This window comes from Notothenia rossii (genome assembly GCF_949606895.1).
Source record: "Notothenia rossii genome assembly, chromosome: 4".
Taxonomy (NCBI): domain Eukaryota; kingdom Metazoa; phylum Chordata; class Actinopteri; order Perciformes; family Nototheniidae; genus Notothenia; species Notothenia rossii.
The window spans coordinates 92,577,823-92,598,093 of record NC_136902.1 but is presented as its reverse complement, the minus strand read 5'-3'; the positions used below and the strand labels follow the sequence as shown (position 1 = coordinate 92,598,093).

Below are 20,271 nucleotides of genomic sequence, written 5' to 3'. Positions count from 1 at the left end.
TAAAAGTTGAATGTTTCTTAAAATATATGTTAGATATCCACTGTTAGTTGTTCAAGTAAATGTGTGTTGTCTTTAGTAAATGGTCACATCTGAATAAAGAAGTTCATCTGAACTAATATTAGTTTCACATTGATCTCTGAAGCATACATGTTTTTCTTGCTTCCCATTGATTTCAATGTTTTCACAGATAATGAACAGAAGGCTGATATTATGATGATCCACAATAACAGAAAGACAGTCACTGTAATTCAGGGAAAAGCTAATTGATTAGGAGACAGGAATGTTGAGCTACACTTAATAAACCTGAACATCTGACTGGATTATAAACTGATTTTTATCCTCATCATGTTCTCTTTATTCAGACTGAGGAGCTGCAGTTTGTCAGAGATCAGCTGTTCTGCTCTGGCCTCAGCTCTGAAGTCCAACATCCATCTGAGAGATCTGGACCTGAGTGGCAACAATCTGCAGGATTCAGGAGTGGAGCTGCTGAGAGATCTTCTGGAGAGTCCAGACTGCAGACTGAAGACTCTCAGGTCAGTTCTCCATCTTGAACTTGTGTGCTGAGATGAATATGTGAGAGTTGTGTTGACTCTGAGCTGCAGACATCAGGCTGATATCACTCTGATCCGCACTGAGCCTCTTAATGCTAGAGTTGCATAATGCAATGTTGATCTTTACATTTAAATATAACAACAAAAACCTTCACTGCAGAATTCACTCTGAACCTTTTAAACAGCTGAAATTCATCTTGTATTCTCCATCATGATTTTAACTAATGATATCAAATACAATAATGAAATAGTTATATTAAAACAATCCAACACTAACAAGTATGTTCAGTTGTTGCTGTTTCCAACATGTTCCTGAAGCTACATGATGCTGATACTGACTGAATAGTTCACTCTGAAGATGCTGTGATTTGATGACTCCACTGTTCCTAAAATACATATTCTGGAGGTTTTTCTTCACATTTAAAATTCATCCTGAATTGTGATCTTTGTAAACGTTGTGATCTTGAGTTGAATCAGTTTCTGTGGTTTGTATTTGTCTGGCTGCACATCATGAGTTAGTGTAGATGGAGCAGAGTCTCAGATGTGAAGTCTCCTCGTTTTATTGAAGTAGAAGCACGTTGTCTTTAATATGAATGAGAGCTCTTTCCCTCTTTCTGTATCTTACAGTTTTTAACCTATTTGGAGTTTCCACTTTCTGACCTTCTTCAGCTCTGAGCAGATTATTAAACCTGGAGTTATTTCAAACAGGAACATTGTTTTCTAAAGTTACATCTTGTTCTCTTTATTCAGACTGAGGAGCTGCAGCTTGTCAGAGATCAGCTCTTCTGCTCTGGCCTCAGCTCTGAAGTCCAACATCCATCTGAGAGATCTGGACCTGAGTGTCAACGATCTGCAGGATTCAGAGAAGCTGCTGAGAGATCTTCTGGAGAGTCCAGACTGCAGACTGGAGACTCTCAGGTCAGTACGGGGTCTCTGCTGGTTCAGCAGTATTGTATTAAACACAGGGAGGTGTTTCTCTCACTGGGGAATCTCAACAGATCAGTGATGTTTCCCACTGACTGCAGGTTCTTTCATTCTTCCATCAACTATATATTGTAAGCTGAAAATGCAAATCCACATTTAGTTAGTGAGCAACTTTCTAACAGACATATATGATTTTACGGAAGAGTGGAAAAGGTTTTCTGTTTTGTTTCCTGTCATTTTTTTAGTTTCTAGCCTAATGAGCAGTTACTTCCTGTGATGCAGCTGAGAGCTGTGGCAGTCAGTCGTAGTGTTTGCAGAGAAGATATCATGGGATGTAAAGCAAGAGATCAGTCAGGACTCTGAAGCTGACTCAAAGAACAAACACTTATTTTAAACTTTATCCAAAATTGTTGGATTGTGTTCATCCCTGCAGGATCAGAGATGATGAAACGATCAGAGCCAAGATCCAGAAGACCTGTGAGTACTGAAACCACATCCTCCATTCATCAAACTATTGTAGGCCTACATTAAATCTGATCTTAAAATATATTTATAGTACAATAATTATTATTATGTTTCTCTGTCCCCACCTCTCTCCATCAGGTGACTCCGATGTGGAGCAGGAAGTGAAGACAGACAGAAAGGTGAGAGAGGAGCAGTTGAACAGAGTGGAGTATATTTATTTCACCACTGAATGACATATAATTATTAGGGCTGTCAAGTTAAATGCACTAACGCTCGCAATTTATCTAGAAACCTAAACAATATCCCGCCCCAATGTACTGTGATTGGCTGGTACTACTGTGCTGTGATTGGCTGGTACTACTGTGCTGTGATTGGCTGGTAATACTATGCTATGATTTGCTGGTAATTCTGTGCTGTGATTGGCTGGTAGTGCTGTGACATGCAAACCCGTTAATATCCCGTTTGTAATTGACGATGAACTCAGATGATCCAGACTCATTAGCATATTTCCAATTGGTCTGAATATGTTGTGGAATTGTGGTTTGGTTTCATGAAGCTAGAACTTAACTTGATTTCTATTAAAATAACTAACTTTGTTTGTTCCAGGCCCCTGAATACTTCTCCCCTGAACACACAACTGAGTCTTCATACAGGTAATCCTATAACATGACCAAACATTATTTTAAACACATGAAAGATATATATTCATTTAATTGTGTTTGATTTCATGTCTTTCACCTTGAGGTATTGCATCCAATCTCTTTCCAACAGACGTAAATAAAATAATGCCTCTGTGTGTAGGAAGGATTGTTTTCTTGTACCAGTCTAGATCCTCGCTGGACTAGAGATTTTGTTAATTTAATAAAAATGTGTTTCCACACACATTCTGATGCATGTGGACACATCTTCAGTGATGTTTCTGTAATCATCAGGTGTTTCAGATCTTTCAACAAACCCTCCTCCAGGTCAGACTCCAGCTGGATGAACACCTGTCAGTCAGAACACAGGCCAGTGAAGGCTTGGTGTAGTAACCTGTCCCCTGTGTGTCTACAGGTTCAGGTGTCCTGGTCCAGGTGAGTTCCAGTGTGCTTCGACTGGCCTGGTGTTCGTCATGGCTCAGGAGGCGGAGCTTCTGTACAGGACGGTCCCTTGGGAGGAGAGCTTCCTCCAATCAGCTGGCAAGCAGGCAGCGGGGCCGCTGTTTGAGGTGAAGAGTTCTGATGAAGCTGCCGTCTGCCAGCTCCACCTGCCACACAGTGAGACAGAGGATGGTAAAGACATCTAGTGTTAACAAATACACTTATATAATGATTAGCACTTTATACTATTCACTAGCGTTCAAGAGTTATAAAGCAGCTTTATTAAACTAGTCTAACAAATATAGCAAACACGATAGCAAACAAATATTGTTAAAGAGCACAGGGGGCGGAACAATAATGAACCATTAGAATAAAAGGTGAAGGATATAAACTGGTACATCCTAGTGAGGCTCCAAAGTGAATGACATTAGATGAACATTAGCTCTGAGCTAAAGTGGTGTGACATTGAATATGATGAAGCTGTTTCAGCAGCAATGCAACAGATGACCAGCTCTTTGCTCCACAGCGCTGCTCCTGGACGGCCTGTTGTCTGTCGTCCACATCACTGATGAAGGCCTGAGCATCTTGGAGCCGCTGGAGGTCACACGCACTCACGTGGTGGTGAAGGTGCCTCACCTCTCTCTCTTTGGCCTGGTCTGGGATCTTCTTAAAAGGTATCTGCTTCTGCGGGTAGAGGGCAAGATTCTGGTGTTCCTACGACCCCCGGTCAGAGAGGAGCAAACACTGGATGTACATCTGCTGCAGAAAAACGTCCCTAAGAAGGAGGTAAGGCCATGTGCTCACCATCAGACTAAACACTGGTTTAAACCACAGCTGTTTCCTCACACACTGCTCCTCTTCTCAAACCTTCTCGTGCTGGGAGAAGAATAAGATCTATCTGAACTGTAAATCTTCAGATCGCTCTTTGTGGTTTTGTATGATTCTCTCTCAGCATATCTTTCTGTCTGTGGAAACTGATGGCATGAATGTTAAACACATCACACAGAACTGAAAGACCTGCTGAGATGAATCACTGCCAAGACAACGTGATCTCATCCCTACCAGCCACATGTTACAGCTTGGGCAGCAGCCTTTTGTGTTGTATAACTGACACAGACGGTTTGTGTTTGGTTAACGTTGGAATAGCTTATTCAATAGCTAATCTCAAAGAATTAAAATAATCTATTTGTAATATTCCTTTACAAAGGCAATACATACTTATAATTATGTTGTGATTGATTGTGTATCTCATCACTTTGTGGAGCAGGTCTGTTAACGTTTGTTGTTTTTTAATGTGATCTTTAAATAAAGTTGTCTTGACTATCTGAGCATAACTAAAGTTACTCTGTTACTGAAGGTTGCTGATCAACACAGACGTGCTGAGATCATCCCAATCTCCACCGACTGTGAGCTGGAACTGTACAAAGGTTACAGTGTGCACTGTGAACCTGAGGGCTTCTTCATTCAGCCTCAGGCGAGTCACTGATACTCCTCTAAAGGAACACAATGATCATTAACACACATGTATCTGCATGTGGATCCACAATCAGGAAAGAAACAGATAAACGTTTAACTTCTGCTTCTGGTTTTCAGAGTAAAACATTTGTATCAAGTTTTGGACCAGATTACGATCCGACATTTCAAGTTTCCCTGACGACGAGCACAGAGAGAGTGGATTTGAAGCTCAAGGACCAAGGTGGAAACGTAGTCTGGAATTATCTCCTGTCACTGGAAGGTAAAGACTCCACTTGAGCTCAGACCCAGTGATAGACTGATAACTCTAAAGCTCCATCTCATAGCCTTCTCTATTAAGGCTCCATGGCAACGCATCGTTACGACATTAAACACACAACCTGTAATGTTCTAAAACTATAGTAATAACTAGTGTGGTGTGGTGGTGAAACAGCGTGGCATCATGGGAGTTGTAGTCTTCAGCTTCTCATGCTTAAATGGATTAAGGCATTACAGGAGACCGTGATGAACGTACTTGTAGTGACCACGATATCCATTTGTTGTTTGTCCTTTGTTTGTGCCTCACTCGTGGGGCTGACCGACGAATAGACGCTTGTAGTTTGAGAGAAAAAATATAAATGTCCAGATGCGATTGAAAAGTAAGATAGTTTATTTCCAAAAAAGGCAAAAAGATATAAACGTTTTTAAACAAACTATTTGACTGATATTTCAATGCTAAAGAACCAAGCTGTGACGCTCCCAACCAGCAAGGTCTAAAAACTGTTTGCTTCAGTCAGCCGCACCAGTAGGCTGCAGCACCTCTCCTTTTATGCTGCAGCATCTCGACCTGCAGAGTAACGCACTCAAATCATAAATAAATAATATACACTAGGCTTGGGCGGTATGACGGTATTACGGTATACCAGGGTATTTCGAAATACCGTCGGTATGATTTTCAATACCTTGACGTCACAGACTGTGCGCCAAATCATAGATGCGTTTCATTCTATTACACGTACACGGAGTTTTGACAGGGACGACATTGGTTGTAATGCACAGCACGCGCCAGCAGAGGGCAGGGGAGGGCAGTCCGTCTTTCCCGCTCTCAGAGCTCAGCACAGAGCTGAGCTGAGCAAGATGGCGGCAGCATTTGCCGGCCCCGAACTCGGACAACTAGTAAAAAAGAAAAATGCCTCTGCGCCTGTTTGGGACTATTTTGGGTTTACTCGTCGCCAGTGACTTCATCCAGCACAACGAGAGACAGAGGCACTTCTTTGGGAATGTTTAAGACGGGGTGAGTGAGTGTTGACATTTTTTAATCCTATGCAACTGGTTGATGGTTTTGTAGTCGAGGTCGGACGGTTTTAAAAACGAAAGCATTTACGTGCTAAACATTCACGCGAGTAATCCAATGAATCAAATGGAAATAAGGTTTTTAACACATGCACGGAATAATATTGCCAAACTAGTTAGTGAATATAGCAAACTTTATTCAATAAGTGTTAGAAATTAAAATCAATGTTTTAATGGGGACATGTAGTTTAAACATGCCGTCAGTTTTAATGCTCTTTTATACTGAAAAACCAGAAATTCTTGTGCACAAGCAGTTAAGCTTTTATTCTGAAAATCCTTCATCTACGCACGTAGCATGTGGCCAATATACGATTTCCTAAAGAGGTGAATTAAGTAGCGAAATGATATGGAGTGGTGCAAACCGAAGCCTACTGATTTAACACTACAACTATAGATGTCGAGATACTACCATGCTGAATATTAAATGAAGGTAAAGTTTATTTGAATACATTAATGTTTACAGACGAGAGTAGCATGTGACAACATCCGGAATGACCGGAAACCAAACCAGCCGAGAAGTATTTTTTAGAGTATTGATTACAGCGTTTAGAATGTGTTAAATGAAAAGTGATGAAAGATAATCTGAGGAGAAAAGGCGTGTTGAGCATATATTGGATGTGAAAGGAGCCAATCCTCTGTTTAAATGCAACAACGGACATTGGAGACGAGGCGAGCCGGCAGCCCTTGTTTTGCACTTGCGCGCACGTCGCGGCACTTTGCGAGCGTCTACCGGCTCGGGCTGCATTTTACACCGAACATATAATATACCGTTCGAAACATCTATTTGCCGCCGAACGCCACCTCACTCAAGTCAACCCAAGTCATACCGTCAGTGGCGGCTGGTGGAAAATATTTTTGGTGGGGCTGGCTGTTGATATAGTGAGTAAAAAAAATTTTGGGGGGAGAAATTACCCCTTAAATTGGGACTGATACCGACATATACCGTATACCACGGTATGATGTCAGCAAGGTATGACGGTATGAAAAAAATGACACCGCCCATGCCTAATATACACCACAGAATCTCAGGTTACACTCTAAAAAGATAAGATACTATAATCTAAGGAAATGGCTCCTACAGTACTGTTACCTTTAACATGACACATCTCTCTGAACCATTTGGGATAATCTATGTACACAACTCAACCAAGTATAAATAATACAGGTGTAGAAGACGGACCTTTATTAATCCCCCGAGAGGATGTGTACACTCTGTCGTACACACACACCATTTTTTTTATATAGGTACGTACAGTACACACAGTACACACTTTTTACATCATGCACATACACAAATACACACACAGTTATATGCACACAGACACATGCAGTTGAGAAGTCAGAGCGGAGGTAGCCAGTCTAGCCGGCGCCAGTGAGCAGTTGGGGGTTAGGTGCTCCCTTGCTCTGGAGTTTTGATATATTTGAATGAGGAAATGCTACATATTATAACTTTAAGTGAACAGAAATCCACCTCTGGGAATGTCGAGTTACTTATATTTGTAAGACATCTGTTTAATTGATTGTTGGTTAACAAAAGTATCTTTCCTGTTTATCTACCAGGTCCAAGGAATGAATTATCCCAGAGACATGTCCCAGCAGAGAGCAGAGTCCCAGCAGAGAGCAGAGTCCCAGCAGAGAGCAGAGTCCCAGCAGAGAGCAGATTCTCAGCAGAGAGCAGAGTCCCAGCAGAGAGCAGAGTCCCAGCAGAGAGCAGAGTCCCAGCAGAGAGCAGAGTCTCAGCAGAGAGCAGAGTCCCAGCAGAGAGCAGAGTCCCAGCAGAGAGCAGAGTCTCAGCAGAGAGCAGAGTCCCTGCAGACCAGAGGCTGCTCTCAGTTCGGACAGAGTTCATTCAAAGAGTGACTCCAACTGTCCTGAACAACCTTCTGGATAAACTCTTTGAGTCTGAAGTGATCAGTGAATCTGAAATGACGTCAGCCATAACCAAACCCCAAAATGACGGAGCAAGAGAGGTGGTGGACGCGGTGCGAAATAAAGGAGCTGCAGCCAGCAGGGTTCTGATCAATGCTCTCCGAGAGCTGGACCCGTATCTTTACAGAGAGCTCAACTTGAGCTGAGGCTAAACCTTGTGGAGTGTTTGACAGTTGAACTCTAGTCCTCTGTTTGTTACCTGAACATGTTTCCCCTTGTCCTTGAAGGTAACACAGATTCTGAGCGAAGGCCACTTTCCTTCTCTCTTTTCTCCTGGACTCCCTCCTGAGAGCAGCTACCCGTATTGGCCTTCCTTTGGTGTATATATATATACATATATATATATGTATATATATATATATATATATATATATACATATATATATACACCATGGAGCAATTGTGGTGATAAAACTCAAATATAATCAGGGGTGCATATAACTTTTTTGCCCTGGTTCGCAAAGGAGCACCTGGAGATGTTGCTTGGTGCGCATCCTTAAGATGAAATAAACTGGACCTTTTGAGGGGTACTTTACTTTATGAACAGGGGGGGGGGGGGGGGGTAGGTGCGCTAGTGAGCACGCCCATGAACTGTTCGCCCGTGCCTCGCAGCTGGGTTACTGTGCGGAACGCATAAAGCAGACCCTTCACGCGATAGCGAGGGATCGCAGATGCCGTCGCGCTCGCGGACAGATTGAAATAATTAAACCTAAATGGCTCGCGAATTATACTTTGGCGGCCGTTAATATACCTGGGCGGCCCGCCCAAATAAAGTCTATGTGTGGGAAACCCTGCTATCTTACCAGTTCTTATGCAACTCGCAAATATCTCTTTCTCTCTTCTCTCTTTTCTATCTCTCTCTTCTCTCTCCTCTCTCTCTGCTCCTTTTTTGGCGGTGGGTTTATTTTTAATCGGTAGTCCCTGGACAGATAATAATAATAATTAGGTCTGTCAGTCGATTCAAATATTTTATCACGATTATTGGCATGATTGTCCATAGTTAATCGCGATTCATCACAAATGAATCGCTCGTTTTTTATACGTTTTTAATACTCTTATCAACATATGAGTGGACACATATTCATTGGACAATGACAATGACAAATATTCTCCTGAATATTCTCAACACAACAACCTGGAACCTCTCTCTCTCTCTCTCTTCACTCTCTCCCTGTTTACAGTTGTCGGCAAAATGCCGCTCCTTGGTCTTCATAACATTCAAAGCATGAGACTGAAGTTCCCACAGGGGAGTTTTCAGAGAACTTCTGCAGGTGTTTCAGTGTTGTGGGTGAAGTCTGCAGTGTAGAAGGTGAAGAGAAACGGTCCAGCATCCCGTACTGCTGATGATGGTACACCCTTTCCAATCCACACACACACACACACACACACACACACACACACACACACACACACACACACACACACACACACACACACACACACACACACACACACATACACACACACACACACACACACACACACACACACACACACACACACACACACACACACACACACACACACACACACACACACACACACACACACACACACACACACACAAACAGACTCCTGCAATCCTCCAATCAGACGCCAGCTGTCTCTACACAGGTGGAATGTGCTTCCAATGAAAATAAAAAAAGACAAATTGATAAATGATATTTTTTTCACAGATTATATTTCCATTCAAAGATTCAAGATTTGAAGGTTATATTGTCGTTCACGTTATTAATACAGTATGAGCAGATTAGTAACAAACCACTCAAAGATTGAAGTTAAATACTTATTTCATGTGCATTTGGAAAGCTTTGCTATTCTCTTACATTCCTCCAGAGTCAGAAAAAGTCTGAGTTAACTTTTTGGAGAACCATAAAAAAGGGCTAAAAGTGATACAAATGTATCTGTAAATAGTGCCTCATAATGCGTGTAGAGTCCCCTCAAACTCCCCTTACATTCCTCCAGAGACCAGTTCAAAAACTTAAAGTTTGGTAAGAACCAGGCTGGGGGGTCTCCAGGCAACAAATGTATCAGAGCCAGAGTGCACATGGAGCGGATACATTCCTCCATGAAATCAGACACCCGTTTTTTTTTTACTGAGTCCTCTCAAAAACCGGGTTTCCGATTTCGTGCAGACAGTAGTCTGAAATGGATGAATACATTTTTTTTGATGGAGAAGGGGAAGCTTGGTTTCCCTTCATGGCAGGCCACCTATGAGCCGCCTATGAGTACCCAAATTCTGCCTGGAACCTCCAGGATTTGTTTCTCCGTTTATATGCGTTAGCGTAACCGGTGATTGCAACAATGGGTCCAATGCTTTAATGCATGGTATACGACCGGGTTAAATTGTCCCACCTCCACACCAACAACATTGGGTCTGATGCATCAATTCACGGTGCCCCAACCATGAGAGGGTTTGGGGTTCCCCGGAACCAGGCAGTACCCCAGCAGGAAACATGTTTTATGGTCAAAGGAGGAAAGAATGCTAGAACCGGGTTAAAACAAAGAAAGTGTCCGACAATAGTGACTTGTGAGGCGGCCAGAGAGTCTGTCATATCTTGGTCCTATCCTCCAGGCAATGTGGTTACCAGAACTGGGTCAAATTGACCAAAATGTAAAAAAAATAAGTTTCAATTCATCCATGGAAAAGGGCTGAAAATGAAAAAAAGTATCCAAAAATAGTGCATCAGTCCCCTGTCAACTCCCCCTTGCATTCCTCCACAGTCAGAAAAAGTCTGAGTTCACTTTTTGGAGATCCATAGAAAAGGAGTGAAAGTGAGAAAATGTATCCCAAAATAGTGTCTCATAATGCAGGTAGAGTCCCCTCAAACTCCCCTTACATTCGTCCAGAGACCAGTTTGCAAACTTAAAGTTTGGTAAGAACCAGGCTTGGGGGTCTCCAGGCAACACATTTATCCAAGCCAGAGTGCATGAATTCCTCCAGGACCTTACACGGCCGTTTTTGTTCTGAGTCCTCTCAAAAAACGGGTTTCCGATTTCGTGCAGACAGTAGTCTGAAATGGATGAATGAACTTTTTCAACGGAGTAGGGGAACCTGATTTTCCCCTCTCCGTTGTAAGTTGTGACGGAGAAGGGGAAAAGTATCCAGGGCTTTGGACCGAAGCGCCAACAGGTTGAGCTTTTTCGAGCCCCTTCTCCGTTGGCACTCAGTCGTTTTTTCGACAATTTTTTAAAACTTCATTTTTGATTATTTTAAGATATAATTGACCGTTTTCTTTACTTTTTTCTTCTTCTTCTTTCCACGGGTGGGTGTGCATGGCAGGCCGCCTATGAGCCGCCTATGAGTACCCAAATTCTGCCTGGAACCTCCAGGATTTGTTTCTCCGTTTATATGCGTTAGCGTAACCGGTGATTGCAACAATGGGTCCAATGCTTTAATGCATGGTATACGACCGGGTTAAATTGTCCCACCTCCACACCAACAACATTGGGTCTGATGCATCAATTCATGGTGCCCCAACCATGAGAGGGTTGGGGGCTCCCCGGAACCAGGCAGTACCCCAGCAGGAAACATGTTTTATGGTCAAAGGAGGAAAGAGTGCTAGAACCGGGTTAAAACAAAGAAAGTGTCCGACAATAGTGACTTGTGAGGCGGCCAGACAGTCTGTCATAGCTTGGTCCTATCCTCCAGGCAATGTGGTTACCAGAACTGGGTCAAATTGACCAAAATGTAAAAAAAATAAGTTTCAATTCATCCATGGAAAAGGGCTGAAAATGAAAAAAAGTATCCAAAAATAGTGCATCAGTCCCCTGTCAACTCCCCCTTGCATTCCTCCACAGTCAGAAAAAGTCTGAGTTCACTTTTTGGAGATCCATAGAAAAGGAGTGAAAGTGAGAAAATGTATCCCAAAATAGTGTCTCATAATGCAGGTAGAGTCCCCTCAAACTCCCCTTACATTTGTCCAGAGACCAGTTTGCAAACTTAAAGTTTGGTAAGAACCAGGCTGGGGGGTCTCCAGGCAACAAATGTATCAGAGCCAGAGTGCACATGGAGCGGATACATTCCTCCATGAAATCAGACACCCGTTTTTTTTTTACTGAGTCCTCTCAAAAACCGGGTTTCCGATTTCGTGCAGACAGTAGTCTGAAATGGATGAATACATTTTTTTTGACGGAGAAGGGGAAGCTTGGTTTCCCCTCTCCGTTGTAAGTTGCAACGGAGAAGTGGAAAAGTGTCCGGGGCTTCGGCCGGAAGGAGCTTTTTTGAGCCCCTTCTCAGTTGGCACTGAGTAATTATTTCGAGAATATTTTTAAACTTAATGTTTGATTATTTTAAGATATAATTGACCGTTTTTTTCACTTTTTTCTTCTTTCCACGGGTGGGGGCTCATGGCAGGCCGCCTATGAGCTCCCAAATTTGGCCTGGAACCTCCAGGATTTGTGGGCTAAGTTCCATAAACTGACAAAGTCACCCAGAAATGTCACTTTTATTGCCCAAAAATATATAATACAAATACATTTAAATAGTAAAGGTTACAATTGTGCTCCGAGTAACCCGGAATTTGATTAATTTAGCCCAATGATAGTGAATAAAAATCATGTTCATGGAAAAAAGTGTTAAAACGCCTGATTAATGCATATGCAGGACCCCAGACCCCAGTGAGCTCAAGACTATGTGCATTGTGTTAGGGAACCATATTACTAAAATGAAATGTGTAAGTAAGCCAACTGTATGTAAAAAAAACACCTGTATGTAAATTGTAAATAAGCTATCTGTATGTCAAATATGTCTTGTATGTCTTAAATGATATGATGAATTGGAAATGGGGGACCCTGATGTAAACAAGACGAAAGTCATTCTCTGGTCTGCATCCCCTTAACAATTGTATGTTTTGAGCTGTACTGTACTGTACCCAATATACAAGCTGTTAATAAACTTGTCAATCAATCAATCAATCAATCAATCAATCAATCAATCAATCAATCAATCAATCAATCAATCAATCAATCAGCAGGGTCTCAGACTCACAGGCACATATGCAGAGATCCAGGGTGATGCACATGGCTTTTCTACCCAGGAATAAGTCTTTGAAAGCTGGGGGAAAGTGGTGTGAATAGAGGGAGAGAGCCCCCAGAGAGAAGCGGAGTGTGAGACTCAAAGAGCGCACCCATTTTGGCAATGTACGGCAACCCAAGAAGGACATTTGACACAGCGGCGTTTCACAAAGAAGAGAAAATAACGCTCAAAAAACCAGACGACATTAATAATAATAAACTTTATTTATATAACACCTTTCATGCTTGAAGTGCTTTTACAGAGTATGACATAAAATGACAATAACAAATGAGGAACAATAATTAAAAACAAGGTGTAAACAAACAGAAAGAGTTATATCTTAAAACATGAACAGTGATACTACTAACAAATTACTATTGCCCCAAATTATAAGCCAAATTAAAAAGAAAAGTCTTTAATTTACTTTAAATGTTTTGAATCGGAACGAGAGAGATGAGCTATTGTTATTACAACGTGAGTTCCAGATCATTTGAGAATAACTCCTTTTAGTGGGTTCATTACATTCTTATAATAAGTGAGAAATTGATTTAACTATCAAACTGCAGAAATTAGAAACTTTAAATGTAGGCAATAATTTATGGCATTAATAATTAACATCTTAACTGTGAATGTCTTTCATTTTACATCAAATCTCAAATGTTTTAGTCCAGCCAAAACATTCTCTGTTGAGATTCCTGGAAAAAAGGGAAATTTCATTTAAAAAAAAGTTGATTAAAGAACAAATCTCTGTGTTTTTCAAATATAGGACAATTATTGAAAAAAAGAAAAAAAAAGAAAAGTAGAAAAGTATTCTCATCAAAATATAGTGAAAGTAGAGACAGTAAAAGTAGTCATTGTGCAGATTGGTCCATTTCAGAATAATATATATGATATGTTTTATAATGATTGATCATGAAAGTGTTCTCAAAGCTGGTAAAGGTGCAGCTAGTCTGAATGACTTTGTATACGGCAGGGTAGCTTGTGGATTTACTCCAGGTGGAACTAAAGTCTGATTTAACACTTGATTATATTTCACATCATTCATCCAGATCTGTGAAGTAACTAAAGGTATTAAATACATGTAGTGGAGTAGAAGTACACCATTTACCTCTGAACTGTAGTGGAGTAGAAGTACACCTTTTAACTCTGAATTGTAGAGGAGTAGAATTACAAATTAGCAAAACATTGAAATACTTAATAAAGTACAAGTATCTCAAAACTGTACCACCGTATAGTACTTGTTGAGTTTATGAACTTAGTTACTTTACACCAGTGGCTATAAAGATAGAAAGACTAAGCCTTGCACATAGGCATGAAAAAACATTTTCAAAATGCTCAACAGTGCTGCCAAAATTATAAACTGACTGCTACACAATTTAAAATAAATGCTTTTATATATTTCTATTAGATGTGACTCTTTGGCATTTCTGTTATTATTGACACTGCTGCTTTAGTTGTTCTGCTAAAATCCTGTTATTCCTAATTTTAAAGCCGCGATTCCGTGGGGTCGGGGGGCTCGGATCCTTGTCACCTTTTTCATACCTGATGAGTTTGCATCCCTGACTACAGTTGCTTTAGCGTGTAGAAGCTAGTAAGCCTACTATTTGATTTGTTTTAGATAGGCACAAAATGTTTCATATGCAGACCTTATTTTCCTGTTCCATGTTAAAATAAACCATTTTCAGTCATACATTTTTTTTTGGTCATGGAAAATTAGGTAAAGGTAATTGAGAAGTCATGGAAAATTCATTGAAAATCATTGGTGAAAAGGTGTATGAACCCTGATTATTGCTAAATCTGAAAGAGCTTCCCTAGCTTTTGAATTTCTATGATGTCCTATTTGGGTCGCATTTCGTAAAATCGGGTGGTCATACTGTATTGGACAGTTACGTACGGCAACCCAAATAGGACATTTGACGTCCAGGCGGCTGCCTGAGTTGCACTGCGCAAGAATGTGTTGGTCTGCCATAAAGTTATAAATGATAAGAAATAACAGAGAAATTCAAAAATTGGGAAAGACCTTTCAGATTTAGCACTAATTGTCTTTTAGGAAAAAAACAGATTTAATAACAGAGTTTCTTTCTTGAATAAACTTTTTTATGGAAAATATTTAATGTAATTTCCCTTTTTTCCAGGATGCTCAACAGAGAACGTTTTAGCCGGACTAACACATTTTTAATTTTACATAAAATGAAAGACATTCACAGTTAAGAATTATGTATAAATTATTAATGCCATAAATGATTGAATTTACTCAACCCACTAAAAGGAGTTATTCTCAAATAATCAGGAAATTACATTGCAATAAAAATAATTAGGTTGTCGGGATTTTGGAGTTTTTTTCTCTTCTTGGCGAAACACTTCTGTTTCATATGTCCTACTTGTGTTGCCGTACATAGCTCTTCAAAATGGCGGATATCGGGAAGTCACAACGCCATCTTGTATACGGGCGTCTTGAATTCATATATCTTATAAACAAGATCAGCGCCACAGTATCATACTATATTTCCATTCTTTTTTGTAATACACATAGAGAATTGTTGCACTGTTTATTGTTCATGATTATTTATAGCTTGTTGTTATAAGTGTGTACGGAGGAATGTGTCAGAAAACGATGGATTCAGCAAGTGCCTCGATCTGTATTCATTGTTAATATTCCTCACGTTATTTATCAGAACAAGGCCTCCTATTCTCAGATTATACATTTCTAAACCTTCACCCTCACACAGAAATCCTCTCTTGATCTAATTGTTATTGATTAGCTGGAATCAGAAATATTAGCCAGTTTATATTATTGTTTTTCTTTGACTTTGTATTAAAACGTGACCTTTTGAAATATTGTAAAGTACTGTAAGAGAATAGCAAAGCTTTCCAAATGCACATTAAATACGTCTTTTAACTTCAATCTTTATGTGGTTTATTATGAATCTGCTAATACTGTATTAATAACGGACACAAAAATATGACAATGACAATATAACCTTCAAATCTTGAATGAAAATATAATGTGTGAAAAAAAATCATTTATTATTATTTATTTTTTTCATTGGAAGCACATTCCACCTGTGTAGAGATAGCTGGCGTCTGATTGGAGGACTGCAGAAGTCTATGTGTGTAGATTGGAAAGTGTGTGTGTGGCCTAGCATTACTATACTTGTGGGGACCTAAATCTGTTTACACAGTCACGTGTGGGGACTCGCCTCCCTTATGGGGACAAAATGGAGGTCCCCAGAAAGGGAATCATTCATTTTAGGGTGAAGACTTGGTTAGGTTTAGGGTAAGGGTGTTGGGGAACGGGCTCTCGGGTCAATATTTTGTGTTTAAAAACCTGTTTAAAAACTCCTGTAGTAAAACCAAAAGTTTATAAAAGCCCTGTTATGGATAAAAGAGAGCAGCGGCTGCAGCACAGAGTGTATGCGGCGGGGTTAAAACCTGTACTCCTGCCCCCCCGAAGGGGTTCTCCCCCGGTGGAATGTCCGAGGCTGCGTCCCACAGCATCTGGTAAAATACCTGGTAAGTGGGTTAAAAAACATCTGTCTAAACGGACCGAGGTTGACTTTGTTTAAAATCTGCATGCGGGTAAAATTAGTGCTGGTAATAAAAATCACATCAACCCAAATGTTAAAATATGTATAATAGAAAACAAATATGTAAAATATAAAATACACAGGGAAGGGAAATATCTTAAAATAAAGTCAACCAAGTGTCCCTAAAAGTGTTTAAAACCCAGGCCGAGATCTAGAGAGGTGGGGCGGGTGAGACATGGGACACGCCTTGGATGATGTTTAAAAATACTTTTATTAAGGGGTTATTTCAGGGTGTTTCCCTGCAGAGCAGATGGCAGGGTTGGGGGTGACCAATACAGAAGGCACGGCAGATAACAGACAGTTAGTGAGACAGTACTGATCCCATTCAATGATTCTCCCTTTAGCCCAATCAATGTGTGGGTTATTGGTGCGAAGCCACGGAAAACCCAATACCAGAGGTGTGGATGGTGCGGAGATTACCTTTAACTGAAAGAGCTCTCTGTGGTTCCCGGAGGTGATCAGTGTCACAGGGCTTGTCTGTTCTGTAACTGAGGAGATTATTTGCAAGTTAAGTGCATAGGCAGTTAATAGATCCAGGCAGAGTCCCAGCTGTTCAGCTAGCTCACGGTCCAAGAAACTATCCTCAGCACCCAAATCAATGATGGCTTTGAGGGGCAAAGTCATGGTGTTAACACAGATCTTGGCGGGTATTAGAAAACGGCACAGGGAAGGGGGTTGAGAAGTTGGCTATGGACTCCTCAGGACCCCCATTCTCACTGACGAGCTCCCACGTTTGTGCGGACTAGGCAGTTGGCAATGAAATGCCCGGCGTTGCCACAATACATGCATTGGCCAGCACTCATCTGGCGCTGACGCTCCTCCGTTGAAAGTCTAGTATGTCCCAGTTGCATAGCCTCCTCATGAGAAGTGGTGCGCATGCTGGGCGGTTAGAGGATGGAAGGAGGTTCAAACACAGAGGGAACAGAGTAAGTGGAAAAACTGGGCCTACTTAGTGAGACTGGTGGAGTACGCTGTGTCCGCTCTGCTCGGCGTTCCCAAAAACGTCAGAAAACTGATCTGAGAAACACTCAAAACACAGAGAGTCATAATCCACTGATGAGCTCAAAGCCTCTGCCCAGGTTAAAGCCTTGCCTCGGAGCAAACTCAGAACATAATTAATCCTGGTGACACGAAACGAAACAGGACGCTTGCGAAAAACCTTGTTGCACTGAAAAAGAAATCTTCTGCATTTCTCCACTTCTCCGTGTGAGGGAATGCGATCATTGTACGTACTTTGTCTCACTGGAATATTAACGGTCAGATTGAATACAACATCGACCCCATTTCTCTGGCCAATGACGGGAGAGTTTTGAAAGTGACAAAACACTGTTCCACACATTTAAAAACACTTAAACAATTAAACAATGTTTACCCAGGATTCAGGCACCTTCCCTGGCTTGTAAAATGCGGTGATGCGCCCTGGAGGTATCAGACTATTTAAAACATGTATACCCAGGATTCAATCACTTGTCCTGGCTTGTAAAGTGCTGTGGAGCAGCCTGTTCTCTGGGTAAACTCTCTTCGCATTGTAATCACTATTTCTGCTATCACTATCACCACTTTTCCCCAGGTTTCAAACACTTATTCCTGGGTAGAAAATCAATGTGCTGCATGGTGCTCTCTGGGTAAAGTCTCCTCCTATTTACACCACTTTTCCCCACCTTTCAAACACTTATTCCTGGGTAGAGAAGCCATGTACTGCATGGAGCTCTCTGGGTAAAGTCTCCTCCTATTTACACCACTTTTCCCCGCCTTTCAAATACTTATTCCTGGGTAGAAAATCCGTGTGCTGCATGGTGCTCTCTGGGTACACTCTCCCTCTATCCACACCACTTTCCCCCACCTTTCAAACACTTATTTTTGGGTAGAAAATCCATGTGCTGCATGGTGCTCTCTGGGTACACCCTCCCTCTATTCACACCACTTTCTGCCGCCTTTCAAACACTTATTCCTGGGTAGAAAAGCCATGTACTGCATGGAGCTCTCTGGGTAAAGTCTCCTCCTATTTACACCACGTTTCCCCGCCTTTCAAACACTTATTCCTGGGTAGAAAAGCCATGGTGCTCTCTGGGTAATGTACCCATGATTCAAGCTGCTTTCCTGGGTTCTAAAGTGCTGTGAAGCAGCCTGTTCTCTGGGTACAGTCTGGGTGGAAGAGCCATCTGCTGCATGGAGCTCTCTGGGTATCTGTGAGTCTCACACCATGTTTGTCTCTGGGTCCTCTCTCCCTCTATTCGCACCACTTTCCCCCACACTTGAAACACTTATTCCTGGGCAGAAAAGCCATGTGGTGCATGGAGCTCTCTGGGTCACTGTGAGTCTCACACCCTGCTTGTCTCTGGGTCCTCTCTCCCTCTATTCACACCACTTTTCCCCAGGTTTCATAGACTTATTCCTGGGTAGAAAAGCCATGTGCTGCATGGTGCTCTCTGGGTCTCTGTGAGTCTCAGGCCCTGCTAATAGCAGTGACCCTGCTGCCAGTATTATGAACAGATTTATCAGTTTCTAACAATACTTTAGCCCACATCAGAGCCCTGTTCCCTGGGTAATAGAGGAGGGTGATGTGCCCTGGGTCTATGGGTGTCTGGGTGTGTGGGTATCTGGGTCTCTGTGGGTCTCTGTGAGTCTCAGACCCTGCTAACAGCAGTGACCCTGCTGCCAGTATTATGGACAGATTGATCAGTTTCTAACAACACTTTAGCCCACATCAGAGCCCTGTTCCCTGGGTAATAGAGGGGGGTGATGTGCCCTGGGTCTATGGGTGTCTGGGCGTGTGATTCTCTGGGTCTCTGTGGGTCTCTGTGAGTCTCAGACCCTGCTTCTCCGGGGTGCTGGAGTCATTTTCAGGCTCCTCTCCACAGTTGTCCGCCTAAAAATGAATTATAATCATTACGTTTGCATTTAAATGATTTATTTTGTCATTAATATGGTTCCCTAACACAATGCACATAGTCTGGAGCTCACTTGGGTCCTGCATATGCTTTAATCAGGCATTTTAACACTTCTTTCCATGAAAATGATTTGTAATCACTATCACAGGGCTATATAAATCAAATTCCGGGTAATTTCGAGCACAATTGTACCTTTTACTATTTAAATGTATATGTATTATATATTTTTGGGCTATAAAAGTGACATTTCTGGGTGATTCTGTCAGTTTATGGAGCTTTGTTCACAAATCCTGGAGGTTCCAGGCCGAATTTGAGTACTCATAGGCGGCCTGCCATGCGCACCCACCGGAGGAAAGAAGAAAAAAGTAAAGAAAACGGTCAATTATATCTTAAAATAATCAAAAATGAAGTTTTAAAAAATTGTCGAAAAAACGACTGAGCGCCAACGGAGAAGTGGTTCAAAAAAGCTCAACCTGTTGGCGCTTCGGTCCGAAGCCCTGGACACTTTTCCCCTTCTCCGTCGCAACTTACAATGGAGAGGGGAAAATCAGGTTCCCCTACTCCGTTGAAAAAGTTCATTCATCCATTTCAGACTACTGTCTGCACGAAATCGGAAACCCGTTTTTTGAGAGGACTCAGAACAAAAACGGCTGTCTGATGTCCTGGAGGAATTCATCCGCTAAATGTGCACTCTGGCTCGGATAGATTTGTTGCCTGGAGACCCCCCAGCCTGGTTCTTACCAAACTTTAAGTTTTTGAACTGGTCTCTGGAGGAATGTAAGGGGAGTTTGAGGGGACTCTACCCGCATTATGAGGCACTATTTACAGATACATTTTTATCACTTTTAGCCCTTTTTTATGGTTCTCCAAAAAGTTAACTCAAACTTTTTCTGACTCTGGAGGAATGCAAGGGGAGTTGGCCGGGGACTCTACCCGCGTTATGATGCACTATTTTATCATTTTTAGCCCTTTTTGTGGTTCTCCAAAAAGTTAACTCAGACTTTTTCTGACTCTGGAGGCGTG

The 20,271-nt window shown here is 41.6% G+C and overlaps 2 protein-coding genes and 1 long non-coding RNA gene across 3 annotated transcripts in view; 1 reads left to right on the top strand and 2 right to left on the bottom strand.

Annotated features, from left to right (window-relative positions):
- The window catches only part of LOC307037602 (NACHT, LRR and PYD domains-containing protein 12-like), a gene marked incomplete at both ends in the record, with an annotated part of 28,255 nt that extends 23,750 nt beyond the window's left edge, over positions 1-4,505 (top strand). Inside the window, 7 exons of the mRNA XM_079678657.1 lie at positions 363-533; positions 1,909-1,952; positions 2,079-2,119; positions 2,873-2,931; positions 2,994-3,211; positions 3,546-3,805; positions 4,377-4,505. Coding sequence (XP_079534783.1) covers positions 363-533; positions 1,909-1,952; positions 2,079-2,119; positions 2,873-2,931; positions 2,994-3,211; positions 3,546-3,805; positions 4,377-4,505 — 922 coding nt within the window. The remainder of the gene's footprint in view (positions 1-362; positions 534-1,908; positions 1,953-2,078; positions 2,120-2,872; positions 2,932-2,993; positions 3,212-3,545; positions 3,806-4,376) is intronic.
- LOC307034980 (NACHT, LRR and PYD domains-containing protein 12-like) overlaps positions 1-20,271 on the bottom strand; it is a gene marked incomplete at both ends in the record, with an annotated part of 109,664 nt that overhangs the window by 54,490 nt on the left and 34,903 nt on the right. The window lies entirely within an intron of this gene.
- Positions 12,976-18,100, bottom strand: LOC307035447. The gene is made up of 2 exons (XR_013807109.1): positions 13,879-18,100; positions 12,976-13,465 (listed from the first exon to the last, which is right to left on the bottom strand). It is a non-coding gene; the product is annotated as an uncharacterized lncRNA (long non-coding RNA).